The 19,818-nt window shown below is 43.5% G+C and overlaps 3 protein-coding genes across 14 annotated transcripts in view; all 3 read left to right on the top strand.

Moving 5' to 3' along the window:
• Positions 1-19,818, top strand: part of LOC123938945 (protocadherin gamma-C5) — a 172,539-nt gene that overhangs the window by 94,867 nt on the left and 57,854 nt on the right. The window lies entirely within an intron of this gene.
• LOC123938948 (protocadherin gamma-B1-like) lies at positions 3,184-7,311 on the top strand. Its single transcript, XM_046000761.1, is given in 6 exon segments — positions 3,184-3,577; positions 3,579-4,063; positions 4,066-4,133; positions 4,135-5,524; positions 5,527-5,768; positions 7,252-7,311. Coding segments are annotated over 6 exon segments (2,466 nt in total). The 5' UTR covers positions 3,184-3,356.
• Positions 7,771-10,373, top strand: PCDHGA12 (protocadherin gamma subfamily A, 12). The gene is given in 6 exon segments (XM_046000762.1): positions 7,771-7,966; positions 7,969-8,750; positions 8,752-8,923; positions 8,926-9,318; positions 9,321-9,853; positions 9,855-10,373. Coding segments are annotated over 6 exon segments (2,448 nt in total). The 5' UTR covers positions 7,771-7,815; the 3' UTR covers positions 10,272-10,373.

The raw sequence follows: 19,818 nt of genomic DNA, 5'->3' as shown, positions 1-19,818 counted from the left end.
AGAGTCTGCTCACCACCTCCTCCTCACAGCCTTCGATGGAGGAGATCCCATCCACCAGGGTGCTGTTGCCATTCGTGTGGTGGTCCTCGACGTAAATGACCATGTACCAAAGTTTACACAGTCTGTATATCGAGTGAGTATTCCTGAGAATCTCAGGTCTGGAACTCGGGTGCTCATAGTAAATGCAACTGATCCAGATGAGGGAATCAATGGGGAAGTGGTCTATTCATTCCGGAATACAGAAAGCAAAACTTCTGAAATATTCCAGTTGGATTTTCAAACTGGAGAAGTCTTAACACGAGGGTCTCTGGATTTTGAGAAATACAGATTCTATGAGATGGAAATTCAAGCCCAAGATGGTGGCGGTCTCTCCACCACTGCTAAGATGTTGATCACTGTTGTGGATGTGAATGATAATGCTCCAGAAATAACTATCACATCTTCCACTAATTCAGTTCTGGAAAACTCTCCTCCAGGTACGGTTATTGCTCTTCTAAATGTGCAAGATCAAGATTCTGGGGAAAATGGTCGAGTTTCATGTTTTGTTCCTAACAGTCTGCCTTTTAAGTTGGAAAAGACTTACGGAAATTATTACAAGTTGATAACAACCAGAATGCTGGACAGGGAGCAGGTCCCCAGCTATAATATAACTCTGATAGCCACATGGGATTTCCACCCTTGTCTACAGAAACTCACATTTCACTAAACGTAGCAGATGACAATGATAACCCGCCCACATTTGCTGACTCATCTTATTCCATCTATATCCCTGAAAACAATGCCAGAGGAGCCTCCTTCTTCTCAGTGATGGCAGTGGATCTGGACAGCAGTGAGAACTCCCAGATCACTTATTCCTTGGTGGAAGATACCCTCCAGGGAGCACCTTTATCCACCTACATCTCCATCAACTCCAATACTGGCACCTTATATGCACTGCGCTCCTTTGACTATGAACAGTTCCGTGACCTGCAACTGTGGGTGACAGCGCAGGACAGTGGAAAGCTGCCACTCAGCAGCAATGTGTCTGTTAACATATTTGTTCTGGACCAGAATGACAACGTGCCAGAGATCCTGTACCCCACTCTCCCCACTGACGGTTCCACAGGCGTGGAGCTGGCACCCCGCTCTGCAGAGCCCGGCTACCTGGTCACCAAGGTGGTGGCGGTGGACAGAGACTCTGGCCAGAACGCCTGGCTGTCCTACCGCCTGCTCAAGGCCAGCGAGCCAGGGCTCTTCGCGGTGGGGCTGCACACGGGCGAGGTGCGCACAGCGCGGGCCCTGCTGGACAGAGACGCGCTCAAGCAGAGCCTGGTGGTGGCGGTGCAGGATCACGGGCAGCCCCCTCTGTCGGCCACCGTCACGCTCACCGTGGCCGTGGCCGACAGCATCCCGGACGTCCTGGCGGACCTGGGCAGCATCGGGACCCCCGCCGACCCAGACGATTCGGACCTCACGCTCTATCTGGTGGTGGCGGTGGCGGCAGTCTCCTGCGTCTTCCTCGCCTTGGTCATCGTGCTGCTGGCGCTCAGGCTGAGGCGCTGGCACGCGTCGCGTCTGCTCCAGGCTTCGGGAGGCGGGCTGGTGGGCGTGCCGGCCTCGCACTTCGTGGGCGTGGACGGGGTGCGGGCTTTCCTGCAGACCTATTCGCACGAGGTCTCCCTGACCGCGGACTCGCGCAAGAGTCACGTGATCTTCCCCCAGCCCAACTACGCGGACACGCTCATCAGCCAGGAGAGCTGTGGGAAAAGCGAGCCACTCTTGATAACTGAAGATTCAGCTGCTGGTTTAGGCAATCTTGACTCCACGAATAATCAGGTGAGATTTATTACCTGCCTCCGAGTTGCTAGTATCTCTGCACAAGTCTTTTAAGTGGCTTTTTCAAAACAAAACCAAAACCCCAAATCAATACTTTTTTGGAGGGGGACATATTCATTGCGTATATATTTAGAGCAATACATGTGAATTCCTGTACTTTAACTTTCAACAAATTAACATCATCTTTCAGGAAAGTTTTCTTTTCTCTCCCGCCTGGCATATTCTCTTTTGATTCTAAAGGTCTAGTTCAGCGATTATGGCTTGCTTTATAGTAAGTTAAATTTTAGTAATATTTTTCTATCATCAGTGTCTGTGACTATCAATATAAACTGGTTAGGATTCAAATTATGATTCACAGTTTTTATTTCCCTATTACAACTTCACATTGCCTCCCCTAATTTATAATTATGTTCTGCCATTATTTGCTTTATTTCTGATGTTCAAATTTGACCCTCTTGGTTCAGTGGGATACACTCTGTAGCTCTTCCTATGGTAACCTACTGGGTATTGTTTGTGGTGAAAGTGTACAATAGTTGATAATCCTTTTCATAAATCTTTCATAAATTTCATAAATCTCTTTAAGAGATTTTACTTGATCTTAGACAAAAGACTGATAACCGATCTTTTTAAAAAAGATTTTATGTCAGAGAGAGCGCACGCGCACAAGCAGGGGAAGTGGCAGTCATAGAGAGAAGCAGGCTCCCCCACCGATGTGGGACTAGTTCCCAAGACCCTGGGATCGGGGCCTAAGCCAAAGGCAGCTGCTTAACTGACTGAGCCACTAGGTGTCCCATAAATCTCTTTCATAAGTAGCAAGGAAGACTATATGTCATTGGTCATCTTTATCCTGAGTATGCATCTGAGCTCTCCCCCAGTTTACTCTGGAAAAAGAAGGAAAGTTATCTGTACATAAGATTGAAGACAATACTGGCTATTATCTTCATAATTCAGATTACTGGCTGTTAAAATTTCCCCGTATCACTTGGTGAGGCTACTTTACTGTGTGGTCTTTGTTCTAAGTCTGGAGAGAAGTTTGCTTTGTTCCTTCAGTAGGTGAACTGCCTCTCATTAGAAAAAGATAAATTTTCTCATACTGGGTTAATGAATCTTCTATGGAATCAGATCTCTAAAGAACTTCTTTTGGTAGTAAACACTAGAAAATAGACACATCCAAAACTTGTATATTGCCTCATTCCCTAAACGTCAGTCCAACAAATCTGTCAGAATAGCTGATGTCATTATTTGCAAGGCTTCCGACTGCGGTTTTCCAAGTAGACTCCGAGCGCCGCTGTTGGCCAATGCGCTCGCTGGAAGAGCTGGAGTCCAACGTCTACCTAAGTGACTTTCTGCGCAGTCACGGAAGCGATTCTGAAAGGAGATAAAGCCCAGATATGGGCTCTCTTCTCAGCACATGATTCTGGAATACGGAATGGGATACCGTGAAACAGCATTGAGTTTTCTACGCATTAGCAGTAAATATTTAAAACACAATTTGTAAAGCATCTTCTCATAACATCTGAAGCTGCAGCAGCGAAGAAAGGATGGGAACTAGGGCGAAGCAGAGGAGCCTTACCGGGCCACGGCAAGTACTCTTTCCCTTCCTCCTGCCTTTGTTCTGTGGGGGGCTCTCTGAGCAGATCGGCTACTCTATTCCTGAAGAAGTGGCCAGGGGCTCAGTGGTAGGGAATCTTGCTGAAGACCTGGGGCTGCATGTACAGGATTTACTGAACCGCAACCTGAGAGTTAGTGCAGAGAAACAATACAATAAACACAGAGAATGGCAATATACTTGTCAGTGACAGAATAGATAGGGAGTCGCTCTGTTCCCAAAGCACCCTGTGTGTGGTGCCCCTAGAGATCATGGCAGAGAATCCTCTAAATGTTTTTCACATAACAGTGAGGATAGAAGATATAAATGATAATTCACCATATTTCCCCCAAAATAGCCTTGTTTTACAAATCAATGAACTTGCAATTCTAGGACCTCGGTTTGGTCTGGAATCTGCTATAGATGCAGATGTAGGACCTAATTCTCTCCAGAATTACCAACTCAGCTATAATGAGTATTTCTCTTTGATGGTGAAGGATAAGACTGAAGGCAAGAATGCCCCAGAATTAATATTGGAGAAGCCCCTGGACCGGGAACACCAGAGCTCCCACCTTCTGGTTCTGACCGCACTGGATGGGGGTGACCCAGTCTGAAGTGGCACCATTCAAATCAGAATTGAGATCACTGATGCCAACAATAATCCCCAGTGTTCAGTCAGGATGTGTACAAAGTAAGCCTTCCAGAGAACTTGCCCTTGGGCACCTCTAAATGTGCTAAAGGTGACAGCCGTTGACCAGGATGAGGGCGTCAATGCAGAGATCACCTATTCTTTCAAAACACTAAGAGATATTGGAAATATGTTTATGCTAGACCATCAAAATGGAGAAATTAAATCCAAAGGTCTTATAGACTTCGAAATCAGTAGTAGCTATACCATGAGCGTAGAAGCCAAGGATGGTGGGGGCATGGCTACTGAATGTAAAATTATAATAGAAATTTTAGATGAAAATGACAATGCCCCAGAGGTTATTTTCACTTCAGTTTCTAATTCCATAACCGAGGACGCAGAACACGGAATGGTGATTGCTCTGTTCAAAACACATGACAAAGATTCAGGCGAAAATGGAGAAGTCACATGCCTCATAAAAGAAAAAGTTCCTTTCAGAATTGAATCTTCTGCCAATAACTACTACAAGCTTGTAACAGATGGGTCTCTGGACAGGGAGAAGACCCCTTCATACAATGTCACCATCACAGCCACAGACAGGGGAAAGCCCCCTCTTTCCTCCAGTTCTAGTATCATTCTGCACATCGCAGATGTCAACGACAATGCACCAGTTTTCGAACAGGCTTTCTATTTGGTCCACATTGCGGCTAACAACCCTCCCGGAGCCTCGATTGCCCAAGTCAGCGCCTCCGACCCCGACCTGGGGCCCAACGGTCGCGTCTCCTACTCCATCGTGGCCAGCGACCTGGAAACACGGGCGCTGGCGTCCTACGTGTCCGTGAGCGCGCAGAGCGGGGTGGTGTTCGCGCAGCGCGCCTTCGACCACGAGCAGCTGCGCGCCTTCGAGCTGACCCTGCAGGCGCGCGACCAGGGCTCGCCCGCGCTCAGCGCCAACGTGAGCCTGCGCGTGTTGGTGGGCGACCGCAACGACAACGCGCCGCGGGTGCTGTACCCGGCGCTGGGGCCCGACGGCTCGGCGCTGTTCGACACGGTGCCGCGCGCCGCGCAGCCCGGCTACCTGGTCACCAAGGTGGTGGCGGTGGACGCCGACTCGGGACACAATGCCTGGCTGTCGTACCACGTGCTGCAGGCCAGCGAGCCGGGACTCTTCAGCCTGGGGCTGCGCACGGGCGAGGTGCGCACGGCGCGTGCTTTGGGCGACCGGGACGCGGCCCGCCAGCGCCTGCTGGTCGCTGTGCGGGATGGGGGACAGCCGCCACTTTCGGCCACAGCCACGCTGCTCCTGGTTTTCGCCGACAGCTTACAGGAGGCGCTGCCGGATGTCAGCGACCGCCCGGAGCCCTCTGACCCCCAGGCCGAGTTGCAGTTTTACCTGGTGGCGGCTTTGGCCTTGATCTCGGTGTTGTTCCTCCTCGCGGTGATTCTGGCGGTTGCTCTGCGCCTGCGAAGCTCCTCCAGCTCTGCCTCCTGGGGCTGTTTCAGCCTGGTCTGTGTGTCAAGTCAGGACCTGTGGTTCCTCCCAACTACAGTGAAGGGACTTGGCCTTATTCCTACGATATGTACGTTGCCTCGGATTCCCAGAAAGCAAGGCTTAATTTACTTACTATGACGTCAGAAATGGGACCCTTACAAGATCTCTCTACTGAAGCTTCGTTTGTAATAAGTGTCACTGAAGAGAATAACAAATTAAACTCTTACACTGATGCTTCTACTCACGTGAGTGTCAATAAACAGGTTTGGTTTAATTTTCAAATAATATTTTGGCAAAAAAATCTTAAACAGATCATATCTACTATCACTTTGTTTGCTTACCCACTCAATATTTTCTTCTCCTTTCTGTGTGAGCCAGTGACTTCATTATTAGCCTTCAAGTATTTTGAAATACTTTGACATTTTCACCTGAGATAGTCTTTATCCACCTACACGCAATATCTCCTTTACTGTGACAAGTGGATATTATGATGCCATTGCCACAGAAATATTTGTAACTGAAGCATAAGTGTTTTCTTTCTGTGGGTGTTTCTCTTTCTCAGAACATCAATATTTTGAGTATATAAGCCTTTTTCTTTATAATCACAAGGTGAGGAAAATGCACAAGAAAAGTTTTTTTAAATCTTTTTTTTTTGTAACTCTTTTTTTTTTAAGATTTTATTTATTTATTTGACAGAGAGAGATCACAAGTAGGCAGAGAGGCAGGCAGAGAGAGAGGAGGAAGCAGGCTCCCCACGGAGCAGAGAGCCTGATGCGGGGCTCGATCCCAGGACCCTGAGATCATGACCTGAGCCGAAGGCAGCGGCTTAATCCACTGAGCCACCCAGGTGCCCCTAAAATCTTTTAAAGATTTTATTTATTCAAGAGACAGAGCACTAGCTAGGGAGAGGCAGAAGCAGAGGGAGAAACAGACTTCCCGCTGATCAGGGAGCCAGACCCAGGCCTCCATCTCAGAACTCTGGGATAACGACCTGAGCTGAAGGCAGATGCTTAATAGACAGCAGAGGCTTAACTGGCTGAGCCACCCAGGCACCATGAAAGGCTTTTTTTTTTTAAAGGACAGAGTAGTATTTTGATAATAGTCCATTACATTTGCTAAGGATTCTTTGAATCCCACTGAATAGGCCAATTTTATTCCCAATCTTTTCTCAGAACTATCTGTAGATTTCCTTCCAGCTTTAAAGATATGTTGTGGTAGGCCTGCCAAATATTCTTATCCTCAGAATCCAAACATTTACATTCATGAAAGCAGAATAGTGGGAATTTTTTCCTTAATTTTGGTGGGCTTTCAAATGTATTACCAGTCATTTTCAGTAAATGGAATTGGGTTTGTTACTCAGAAAAAGGTAAGTTTTTACTATTCTTTGGATTGCTAATTTTCTCAAACATGATTTTGAAATAAAATGTGTTAGTACGTTGTAAAGTACTACCCTTACTTCCAGTAAATGCAAGTTGAAGTGCTTCCATTCTGTCCTAAAAATGTTAATGTGTCTTATTCACTTGACTTCTTGTCCATGTGCTTCTGATAATATATACAATTGCATTTCCTATTTTTAGGTTTCTATATTGTGCAATTTTGATTTCTAAATATTAAATATTGACAACCTTTTAAAATAGCTCCTCTAAGTATATTTAAAACCTGTAAAAATCTGCCCCTTATTACAGCCAAGTGAGAAAGTTTAATTTAGTCTGTGATTTTTCAAAACAGGAAATACCTATGAAGATGTCCCATAATAGGTGTTTTTTAGGAGTGGTGATATCAAACTAGGTTCACTAAAGTTATATGGTTAAAATTACTTTGTATAGAAACTTCAAATTCATTTGAAAGGTTATTGGAAAAACAATACAACTACAGAAAATAATCTCAAGAAAATGGCTCTGTATGAAAAATTTTAGAGAAATACAAAGAAGTTGACTGAAATTCCTATTAAAAGGAGCACTGTAATTTTTAGTTGGCTCCACTTACATCCCTATTTGAGGAACAGTAGATGGAGTTATTTGAGGTACAAAAACCAAAGATCCTTCCTGGAGTTGAAGATTGTGCAGTAATTGGTTAGGACTCTGAGCACCACTGTTCACCAATCGGAGAGAAAAACAGAGATCCTGCTTGCCTCCTGCTTGCCCTGCAGGCACCTGTAGCACAAAGCCCAGATAGAAACTAATCATCTCTGGGACTATGAAGAAAATGTTGGATTCTGAAGATGGGAAAAACTGGTCCTAACTTGGGTGGTCTAGGGACAAATTGGAACTAATATCCTCCAGGAAAGCGACGATGATTCCTGAGCAACTGCATCAGGACTGAAAAGGGCTGATCCTGCTGGGAGTTCTCCTGGGGAATCTATGGGAAACTGGGTGCACCCAGATTCACTATTCAGTTCCTGAGGAGCTGGAGAAAGGCTCCAGGATGGGAAACATCGCCAAGGACTGGGGTTGGAGCCCCAGGAACTAGAGGAGTGTGGAGTCGGTATAGCCTCCAGAGGTATGACTCAACTTTTCGCTCCAAACCTTCGAAGCGGCAGCCTTATCTTCACAGGCAGGGTAGACTGGGAAGAACTCTGTATGGGGGTCTTAAAGTGTCAATTAAATCTGGAGATTTTGCTGGAGGATAAAGTAAAAATATACAGGGTTGTGGTAGAAGTGAGAGACATTAACAATAATGCCCCCTATTTCTGGGAAGATGAATTAGAAATAAAAGTGAGTGAAAAAGCAGCCACTGGGTTGCGGTTCCCTCTTCCCCACGCTTGGGATCTGGATATCAGGAAGAACTGTCTCCAGAGCTACTGACTCAGTAGTAATACTGACTTCTTTCTGGACATGCAAAGTGGAGTGGATGGTAACCCGTACCCAGAATTGGTTTTGGAGCACGCCTTGGACCGGGAGCAGAAGGCTATTCATTACCTTGTTCTCATGGCCTCTGGTGGGGGTGACCCAATCCGCACAGGCACTGTGCGCATCCGTGTGATGGTAGTTGATGTGAGTGACAACACACCAGTATTTGCACAGTCTGAGTACCACATGAGTGTTCCAGAGAATGTGGTCATAGGCACTAAGCTGCTTTGGGTAAGCACCACTGACCCTGACGAAGGAGCCAATGCCGAAGTGATGTATTCCTTCCGTTTTGTGGACAACAAGGCAGTGCACGTTTTCAAACTAGATGCTAATTTAGGGGCAATTTCAACAATAGAGGAGCTGAACCACAAGGAATCGAGGATTCTATGAGATGGAAGTGCAAGCTGTGGATAATGCAGGATATTGTGCAGAAGCCAGCGTCTTGATCACAGTATTGGACGTGAATGATAACACCCCTGAAGTAGTTGTCACCTCTCTCTCCAGCTCTATTCTGGAAAACTCTCCCAGAAGGACATTAATTGCCCTTTTAAATGTAATGACCAAGACTCTGGGGAAAATGGACAAGTGATCTATTTCATCCGAGAGAATCTGCCATTTAAATTAGAAAAGTCTTATGGAAATGACTGCAGTTTAGTGACAGACACACTCCTAGACCGGGAACAGGTTCCTAGCTACATCATCACCATGACCGCCAGTGACAGGGGAAGTCTGTCCCTGTCCTCGGAAACTCACATCTCACTGAAAGTAGCAGACACCAATGACAACCTGCCCGCCTTCTCTGATGCTTTCTACTCTGCCTATATCATGAAGAACAACCCTAGAGGAGCCTCCATAGTGTCTGTGACTGCCTATGACTCCGACTATGGAGTGAACGCCCAGGTCACTTACTCCCTGGCGGAGGACACCCTTCTCGGAACACCCATATCCTGTACATCTCCATCAACTCCGACACTGGCATTCTATATGCCCTGTGTTCCTTCGACTATGAACAATTCCAAGACTTGCATCTATAAGTGATGGCACACAACAGCGGTGACCCTTGGCTCAGCAGCAATGTATCTCTGAGCCTGTTCGTGCTGGACCAAAACGACAATGTGCCAGAGATTCTGTACCCCACCCTTCCCACCGATGGCCCAACAGGTGTGGAGCTGGCACCCCGCTCCGCATAGCCCAGCTACCTGGTGGTCAAGGTGGTGGCAGTGGACAGAGACTCTGGCCAGAACGCCTGGCTGTCCTACCGCCTGCTCAAGGCCAGCGAGCCAGGGCTCTTCGCGGTGGGGCTGCACACGGGCGAGGTGCGCACAGCGCGGGCCCTGCTGGACAGAGACGCGCTCAAGCAGAGCCTGGTGGTGGCGGTGCAGGATCACGGGCAGCCCCCTCTGTCGGCCACCGTCACGCTCACCGTGGCCGTGGCCGACAGCATCCCGGACGTCCTGGCGGACCTGGGCAGCATCGGGACCCCCCGCCGACCCAGACGATTCGGACCTCACGCTCTATCTGGTGGTGGCGGTGGCGGCAGTCTCCTGCGTCTTCCTCGCCTTGGTCATCGTGCTGCTGGCGCTCAGGCTGAGGCGCTGGCACGCGTCGCGTCTGCTCCAGGCTTCGGGAGGCGGGCTGGTGGGCGTGCCGGCCTCGCACTTCGTGGGCGTGGACGGGGTGCGGGCTTTCCTGCAGACCTATTCGCACGAGGTCTCCCTGACCGCGGACTCGCGCAAGAGTCACGTGATCTTCCCCCAGCCCAACTACGCGGACACGCTCATCAGCCAGGAGAGCTGTGGGAAAAGCGAGCCGCTTTTACTGTCAGGTAGTTCAGTGTTTTCTAAAGACAGTCATGCATTAATTCAGGTGAGTACCTATCAAATATTCTGTGGGTTCTGAACAAAATATCTCTTAGTGTGGATAGTGTGTATTTTGAATTTAGAAAGCAGACACCAAAAAATTTATATATGCGTGGTGGATACCAAGGACAACTTGGAGGCCTTCTCTGAGGCCTTCCTTCACGCCTTCTCTCATGCCTTATTTATAACAGTGTTCATGTGTTATTTATCTATATATGTATAAATTTATAACCACCTTGGTACATTTTAAATACTCAATTTTTTTCTAATTTAATTAGCCAGCTGTACCTTCTTTTAACTGGCCTTTTTATTTACCTTTGGACGCACAGCATTTTTATGTTGAACATCTGATGCCAATTTATCCATTTAAAAGCACATTCTTGTAGAGGGATTCACTCTAATTTGTGAAAAATATAAATGCAATTTGAAATAAACTTTTATGAGTAGAGGGGTTTCTAAGTACACATGAAATTGCTAACAAATTCATAAGCTGCATTTAATTTCTTTTAAAGTGAAGTAATTCTGGTCATTAGGGATGCATGCGTTTATACTTTCTTAGGTGCTAAGTCATTTCATGGTTTCACACAATTCTTGAGCTTCCAGATATACCCAGTTTATTTCCTACATACTTAAAACTTTGTCGTATTATCCAAAGAGAGGTAGCCACTGGCTTAGTAGAGCATGCTACTCTTGATCTAGGGGTGTGAGTTCAAGCCCCATGTTGGGTGTAGAGATTACCTAAAAGTAAAATCTTAAATATATGCAAACAGTGTAAGTGTTGTCCTGAAGAAAAACTGAAGAGATTATTTTTCATCCCAATTGTAGATTTTGGGAATGCAATGTATGTATGTGTTTCCAGGCAAGATATTTCCTTAGTTTATCCACACTCATGATCTTGATGATGACTTTGTGAAGCAGTCAAGTTAACAAATTGTGTTTTGAGTGCATTGTTGGTAATGTGGTGCATTTTCAGTAGTCTTCTTTTGTAAGCTTCCATAACTTTGACACCTGGAAAAAATTAAGGAAAGTGCTCAGATTCTAAGTGTTTTTTGAGAACCTAACGCATATTGTATAAAGTGAACCTATATTGAATGCTAATACATATTATTCTTGGGAAAGCATTGCTGGAACCTCTAAGAAGTTTGGATCTTTGGGTGAGTTCTGTAAAGGAGTAGGTAATCATAGCATCATTATTAGTTTTTCTTTGTTACCTGTCTCCTTTAAAAAATACAAAAGTTAGTATCTGGAATTATAAAAGAGATTAGAAATCATTTGGGAAATAAAGGTAATTAAATGGCCCTAAAATGCGACAGTTACTGCTAATGAATTGACATGTCACCTTATGCTTTGTGAAAACCAGTACAAAAAAAAAACACAAACAAAAACAAAAAGGAAACAGTATGGTTCTGTTTGTCTGATACTTTTAAAAGGAAGTTTTTGAGTCTACCTGAAAATGCAAATTTTGTATTGACATGTAGTTCCAAATGGAACGTATTAAGTAGAGCTTTCTAAATGATGTCAATGGGATTGGAGGGCAATTTGACCTCCTATTTTGTAAAAGCTATCAAAATGTTTATCAGAAGGCCAGTTCGCACATGGTAGTCAATTCAAAATGAAAGACATAACGTACAATAGAAATTATTTGTGTAACCTGCTGACTTCTGTTCACTTCACCTGATTTAGAGACAAATCATTGAAAGTTAGGGCAATGAACAATCATGACCCTTAAGCTGAATCTCAAGAATCCGTGATCACAACTAAAGCTTCTAGGTGAGCTAAATTGGCTTCACTGATTTGTTGAGTGAGTGAAAGAACAAATGTGTGTGCTCTGGGGATTACCTGCTATTGGTATTCTAAGATGTAGTTTGAAAGAAAAGTAGCAGCTTCGAAATGAGGTAGCTACTAATTTTGTGACTTTTGGCAATTTATTTCATGTCTGTCAGGCTCAGCAAAATTGGGACAATAATGCGTAATTTGAAAGATTGTGGTGAGGACTAGTGATAACATATAAACCACCGGGTTCATAATAGGTACTTAATGGTAGCCATTTTTTTACACTGTTGCTATAAAAAGTTTTAGTGTCAGCACACTTGATATTCTGCTGGGAAAAGTAATAATTTGTGTGTTCTCCTGGTTGTCTTATGGGTTGACCTGTGAGTGGAAATAAAACTATTCTAAAGTTTTTATGAAAGCTAATTTAAAAAGCTTAGGGGTTCCTGGGTGGCTTACGTTGTTGAGGTTATGGTCCTGCAGTCCTGAGGTCAAGCCCCATGAGCCCAGTGTTGGGCTCCCTGCCCAGTAGGAGAGTCTGCTTCACCCTCTGCCCCTGCTTGTGTACTCTTTCTTTTACTCATTGTCTCTCTTAAATAAATAATCTTAAAGAAAAGTTCTTAGGTACATTCTTTTTTAAACTTGTTTAAAAATTGAATTATAATTGAAACAGTATTATATTAGCTTCAGATGCATGACATAGTGATTCAGTATTTTGAAAAAAGTTTTTTGTTTTTTTTTTTTGTTTTTTTTTTTAGTTTAGAGAGAGAGCACGTGATCAGGGGGAGGATCAGAGGGAGAGGGAAGCAATTTCTAGTGTACTCTGCTTAGTGCAAAACACATGACTCCGAGATCATGACCTGAGCCACCCAGGTGCCCCTCATTATTTTTATACATTATGAAATGATCACCTCGATAGATCTAGTTACTGTCTGTCACCACACAGAGTCATTACAGTATTATTGACTGTATTCCCTTTTCTGTATATTACATCCCCATGACTTATTTTGTAACTGGTTTGTATCAATTGATTCCCCTCATCTAGGGGGATTAGGTTATGGGTAATTTATAAACAGCAGAAATGTATTGCTTACTGTTTGGAAGGCTGGAATTCTGAGACAAAGGTGCCAGGATGGTCAAATGAGGACTTTCTTGTAGATCACAGACTTTTGGCTGTGTCCTCACATGGCAGAAAGGGCAGAAGATCTTCCTAGGCACATTATTGATTGAGAAGCCCGTTTGGGGTCATAAAAGATGGGAGAACCATTGTTTTGATGGGGCAGTTTTATGAGTGTTGGTTTTTCTTTTTTTTTTAATGGCTTAAAATGATGTGGGAAAGTTTTTAAAAAAAATTTTTTTTATTTTTTTTTTATAAACATATAATGTATTTTTATCCCCTGGGGTACAGGTCTGTGAATTGCCAGGTTTACACACTTCACAGCACTCACCATAGCACATACCCTCCCCAATGTCCATAACCCCACTTCTCCTCTCCCAACCTCCCCTCCCCCCAGCAACCCTCAGTTTGTTTTGTGAGATTAAGAGTCACTTATGGTTTGTCTCCCTCCCAATCCCATCTCATTTCATTTATTCTTCTCCTATCCCCTAACCCCCCATGTTGCATCTCCACATCCTCATATCAGGGAGATCATATGATAGTTGTCTTTCTCCGATTGACTTATTTCACTAAGCATGGTACCCTCTAGTTCCATCCACGTCGTCGCAAATGGCAAGATTTCATTTCTTTTGATGGCTGCATAGTATTCCATTGTGTATATATACCACCTCTTCTTTATCCATTCATCTGTTGATGGACATCTAGGTTCTTTCCATAGTTTGGCTATTGTAGACATTGCTGCTATAAACATTCAGGTGCACGTGCCCCTTCGGATCACTACGTTTGTATCTTTAGGGTAAATACCCAGTAGTGCAATTGCTGGGTCATAGGGTAGTTCTATTTTCAACTTTTCAAAGAACCTCCATGCTGTTTTCCAGAGTGGTTGCACCAGGTTGCATTCCCACCAACAGTGGAGGAGGGTTCCCCTTTCTCCACATCCTTGCCAGCATCTGTCATTTCCTGACTTGTTAATTTTAGCCATTCTGACTGGTGCGAGGTGATATCTCATTGTGGTTTTGATTTGTATTTCCCTGATGCCAAGGATGTGGAGCACTTTTTCATGTGTCTGTTGGCCATCTGGATGTCTTCTTTGCAGAAATGTCTGTTCATGTCCTCTGCCCATTTCTTGATTGGATTGTTTGTTCTTTGGGTGTTGAGTTTGCTAAGTTCCTTATAGATTTTGGACACTAGCCCTTTATCTGATATGTCGTTTGCAAATATCTTCTCCCATTCTGTCAGTTGTCTTTTGGTTTTGTTACTGTTTCCTTTGCTGTGCAAAAGCTTTTGATTTTGATGAAATCGATGTGGGAAAGTTTTAACAAGATTTTATGTATTTATTTGAGAGAGAGTGCACATGAGTGGGGTGAGGGGAAGAAGGAGAGCAGGGAGCCTGATACAGGGCTCTGTCTTGGAACTCCGGGACTATGACCTGAGCCAAAGACAGACGTTTAACCAACTGAGCCACCCAGACACCCCTCTTTTTCTCTTTCTGAACCATAGTGAAACCTAAACAAGGGTCCTATGAAATTTCTTATATTTTATTTTATTTTATTTATTTGATAGAGAGAAATCACAACTAGGCAGAGAGGCAGGCAGAGAGAGAGGAGGAAGCAGGCTCCCTGCAGAGCAGAGAGCCCGATGCGGGGCTCGATCCCAGGACCCTGGGATCATGACCTGAGCCAAAGGCAGAGGCCTTAACCCACTGAGCCACCCAGGCGCCCCTGAAATTTCTTATTGAAAGGACCTATTTACTCCATTAGGATTGCTAGAATGATTTAACTGGAGAGTGGAGCATCAAAAGCTGAAAGCTGGAGTTACTTAGTTTTGGCCACATGAGAGTTTAAGCTAACATCATGTATTATTTTTAAGATATTTATTAGAGAGAGAGAGAGAGAAAGAATGCACAAGCAGGGGGGAGAGGAAGAAGAAGACACCCCATTGAGCAGGGAGACCAAAGCAGGTCTCAACCCAGGGCCCCAGGATCATTACCTGAGCCACCCTGGCATCCCTAACATAATGTATTTAATGATATTTGTTGATAACTTAGGATTGATAATTAGGATCTTTGTTGATTTTTTTAGAGTAGGCAGTGGTTTTGGTTGTTTATTTTTGTGCTGGTTCCAGTAATGAAATTACATTGAGAACTTGGCTTATCTTCCTATACGTTAAGAATGGTGGGTTTGCATTCACTTAATCTAATAAGTTAAAGTGTTCAGGTATAATTTAAAAGTTGCAGCATCACTATTTCATAGCATCTAAAGTTGAAATGTAATCTTTCAACAGATATTCTTCACCCATATTCATTCTAGAAGAGATATTGTGCTGTTTGAAGCAGAAATAGGCTAGGATCCTTGTTGAGACTGCACAACTTGTTGAGACTGTGCAACCCACAGATCATTTTTAAATGAATTAGAAGGCTAAAGATAAATGAGGGGACTGTATCAGTTTTCTCAGTTACATGTAAGAGTATAGCTGTGATCATGAATTGAATTTTCTGGTGAGAAACCTGCTTTTTTTCATGCAAGATACCGGGTTCTAAAAATTAAACACCTCCACATTAAATATGTGTAGTTCTTTGTGTATCAGCTATACCTCAATAAAGCTACTTTAAAAAATTTTTAAGCAAACTGTGAAGGGATATTGATCAAAGTAGTGAGTGTATATATTAGGAAAGAGATTGACTCTCCTGAGTTAAACATAAGAGTTCATTTTTAGGAAACCATGTATAATGAAAAGTTATCAATAAAAGAATATATTGTTTAAGGGGTGCCTGGGTGGCTCAGTGGGTTAAGGCTCTGCCTTCAGCTCAGGTCATGATCTCAGGGTCCTGGGATCCACCCCTGCATTGGGCTCTCTGCCTGCTTCCCCCCTTCTCTTTCTGCCTGCTGTTCTGCCTACTTGGGATCTCTCTTTCTGTCCAATAATTAAATTTAAAAATCTTTTAAAATATATATTTTTTGGGATTTTTAAAATATTAATAGGAAGAGATAGCCTGTGGCAAAGGTGATTTGAAAAAGATCTTTGATAGAGGATGAGTTTCCTTAATACAAAATGGGAAGATTTCTGGTTCACAAAGCTGTGAAGAAATTGTCATCAGATAAACCACTGACTCAATACTTCTGCAATTTCTGTTAGAGAAGCCATAAAAAGATCTATGTATGTCATTAATGATAAATACAATTTCTTTGTTCATCTTTTTTCATTTAATTTTTTATTTTTTATTAACATATAATGTATTATTAGCCCCAGGGGTACAGGTCTATGAATCATCAGGCTTACAACACTTCACAGCACTCACCATAGCATATACTCTCCCCAATTTCCTTAACCCATCTTAGTTCATCTTTAAGTCTCTGAAGCATTTCACATAATGATTTATACCTCTCCTAAATATTCAGTAAAAGGCTTCAGTTCAGTGATTAGAAAGTGGTCTCTAACATAGATCAGTGGAATGGAATAGCAAACCCAGAAATGGACCCACAACCAAATGGTCATCTTTGACAAAGCAGGAAAGAATATCCATCCAATGGAAAAAAGTCTCTTCAACAAATGGTATTGGGAAAACTGGACAACAACATGCAAGAGAAGGAAACTGGACCGCTTTCTTATACCATACACAAAAATAAATTCAAAATGGATGAAAGACCTAAATTTGACAGGAAACCATCAAAATCCTAGAGGAGAACACAGGCAGCAACCTCTTTGACCTCAGCTATAGCAACTTTTTACTAGACATGTTGCCAGAGGCAAGGAAAATAAAAGCAAATGAACTATTGGGACTTCATCAAGATAAAAAGCTTCTGCACAGTGAAGGAAACAATTTATAAAACTAAAAGACAACCAATGTAATGGGAGAAGATATTTGCAACTGACATATCAGATCAAGGGCTAGTATCCAGGGGCACCTAGGTGGCTCAGTTGGTTAAGCCCCTGCCTTCGGCTCAGGTCATGATCCCGGAGTCCTGGGATTGAGTCTTGCATCCAGCTCCCAGTTCTGCGGGGAGTCTGCTTCTCCCTCTGACCTTCTCCCCTCTCATGTTCTCTCTCTCTCTCTCTCTCAAATAAATAAATAATGTTTTAAAAATATATAAATAAATATTCTTTAAAGGGGGGGGGTGGTTATCCAAAATCTATAGAGAACTTATCAAGTTCTTTGCCCCCAAAACAAATAATCCAGTTAAGAAATGGGCAGAAGACAGGGGCGCCTGAGTGGCTCAGTGGGTTAAAGCCTCTGCCTTCGGCTCAGGTCATGATCCCAGGGTCCCGGGATCGAGCCCCGCATCGGGCTTTCTGCTCAGCAGGGAGTCTGCTTCCCTTCCTTTCTCTCTGGCTGCCTCTCTGCCTACCTGTGATCTCTATCTGTCAAATAAATTAAAAAAAAATCTTAAAAAAAAAAAAAGAAATGGGCAGAAGACATGAACAGACATCCAGAAAGAAGACATCCAGATGTGCTAACAGGCGCATGAAAAGGTGTTCATTACTCATCATCAGGGAAATACAAATCAAAACCACAATGAGATATCATCTCACACCTGGCAGAATGGCTAAAATTAATACAGGAAACAACAGATATTGGTGAGGATGCAGAGAAAGGGGAACCCTCTTATATTGTTGGCGGGAATGTAAACTGGTGCAGCCATTCTGGAAAAGAGTAGGGAGGGTCCTCAAAAACTTAAAAATAGAACTTCTCTATCATCCAGCAATGGCAGTACTAGGTATTTACAAAGAATACAAAAATAAATAATTGCTTTAATACATAAGCTTTTCATATTGTGTAACATCTTTTTTTATTGTGTAACTTCTTAGACACTTCCTATATATTTGCAGCTGGAGATCCAGCCAGTAGTTTATCCTGAATCTGTGTTATATGAAAAAATAAAGCTTCTGTACAAAAAAATTTTTTAAAGGGATAGCCTAAAAATTGTCTTAAGTATCAAGAAAATATAAAAAGCAGTCATAACTTTGACCTCATATGGTATAGAGAGTCACTGAGAATATGAAATCCCAGGAATATTTAATTGGAAGAATAAGGCTGTACAGTATACCACCTTTCAGCCTGCAGATTCCATTGAGAAACATATTTCTCTTCATTTCAACTCTCCAAAACACTGAGCTCTCATTCAAGTTGCAGTCCTAAGGCAGGGACTCAGAGCACTACTGCGAGTCAATATGAAAATAGGGATTAACAAGGAGATCTATAGAGGTTCTTGCTGGATGACTTTTCCTCATGGGACCTTGTCAAATATATGGGGCCTAGATGTCCGGGACTTGCTTGTTCAGAAGCTGTGGATTAATGTGGAAAAGGAATAGTTCACTCTGAGTGAAGAAAGTAGACACTTGTAACAGGGTGGACCTGGAACATATAAAGCCATATACCATAGTTTGTATCAAATGTTTGGAAGTGGTAGTTGAAAATCCTTTAAATATTTTCCATCTTAATGTAGATGTGCAAGGTGCCAATGATAATACTCCCTGGTTCTTCAGGAGTGTTACTGACTCAAATATCTGAATTGACCCAGCTTGGGGCAAAATTTGTAATAGAACTTTACAGAAGATACTGATGTTGGAAGCAACTACTTTACAAAATTGCCAGCTTAGCAGCAACACTTTGTCTTTGAAATAACAGAGACCAAAGTAGAAACAAATATATTAAGCCTGTGTTAGAGAAGCCACTAGACTAGGAAAAGCGAAACTCATGCAGTTTAGTCCTGATAGCCTTAGATGGCAAAGATGGCCCTGAAGCAGTACTGATCAGATCCCCATCCTTGTAGTCGATGCAGCTATACGCCCCTCCTCAATTTCAGCCAGAAGGTATCTGGGCTCAGCCTTTGAGAAGACATGCCTCTTGGACATCTCCATGGTGAGGATGAAGGTCACTGACCCATATGAGAGTAGCAGTGTGGATATCAGATATGTCTTTATAGCCCAGAGTACCTGTGTCCAGTTTAATCTTGATCACAATTGTGGTGAGATGAAAACTTCAGGTACAGTGGACTTTTTAAAAAGATTTTATTTATTTATTTGGCAGACAGAGATCACAAATAGGCAGAGAAGCAGGCAGAGAGAGAGGAGGAAGCAGGCTCCCTGCTGAGCAGAAAGCCCGATGCGGGGCTCGATCCCAGGACCCTGGGATCATGACCTGAGCTGAAGGCAGAGGCTTTAACCCACTGAGCCACCCAGGCGCCCCAGTACAGTGGACTTTGATGAGGTTAAAAAATGTTCTGTGGTTTGGTAAGGAAGGAATGATGGAAGTGGGGGAGGACTAATTGCCTACTATAGTTGAGATCAAAATTCTGGATGATAATGACTAAGTCCCAGAGCTTGTTTTTACTTCTTTTTTGTTTTTAAAGATTTTATTTATTTATTTGGCAGAGAGAGATCCCAAGTAGGCAGAGAGGCAGGCAGAGAGAGAGGAGGAAGCAGGCTCCCTGCCAAGCAGAGAGTGCAATGTAGGACTCCATCCCAGGACCCTGAGATCATGACCTGAGCCGAAGGCAGAGGCTTAACCCACTGAGCCACCCAGGTGCTCCCGATTTTTACTTCTTTTTCCACAATGATTCCTGAAGATTCTGCACCTTCAGTGGTAATGACTCTGTTTAAAACACAGGATCCGGATTGGGCAGAAAAATGGAGGTCTCATGTCTGGTATAGATTCAGAATTGAATCTTCTGCTAATAATAACTACATGCTTACAACAGAT

The sequence above is a fragment of the Meles meles genome, chromosome 3 (assembly GCF_922984935.1).
Source record: "Meles meles chromosome 3, mMelMel3.1 paternal haplotype, whole genome shotgun sequence".
NCBI classification, from domain to species: domain Eukaryota; kingdom Metazoa; phylum Chordata; class Mammalia; order Carnivora; family Mustelidae; genus Meles; species Meles meles.
Note: the sequence above shows the minus strand (reverse complement) of the source record. Positions and strands in the feature narration are given on the sequence as shown.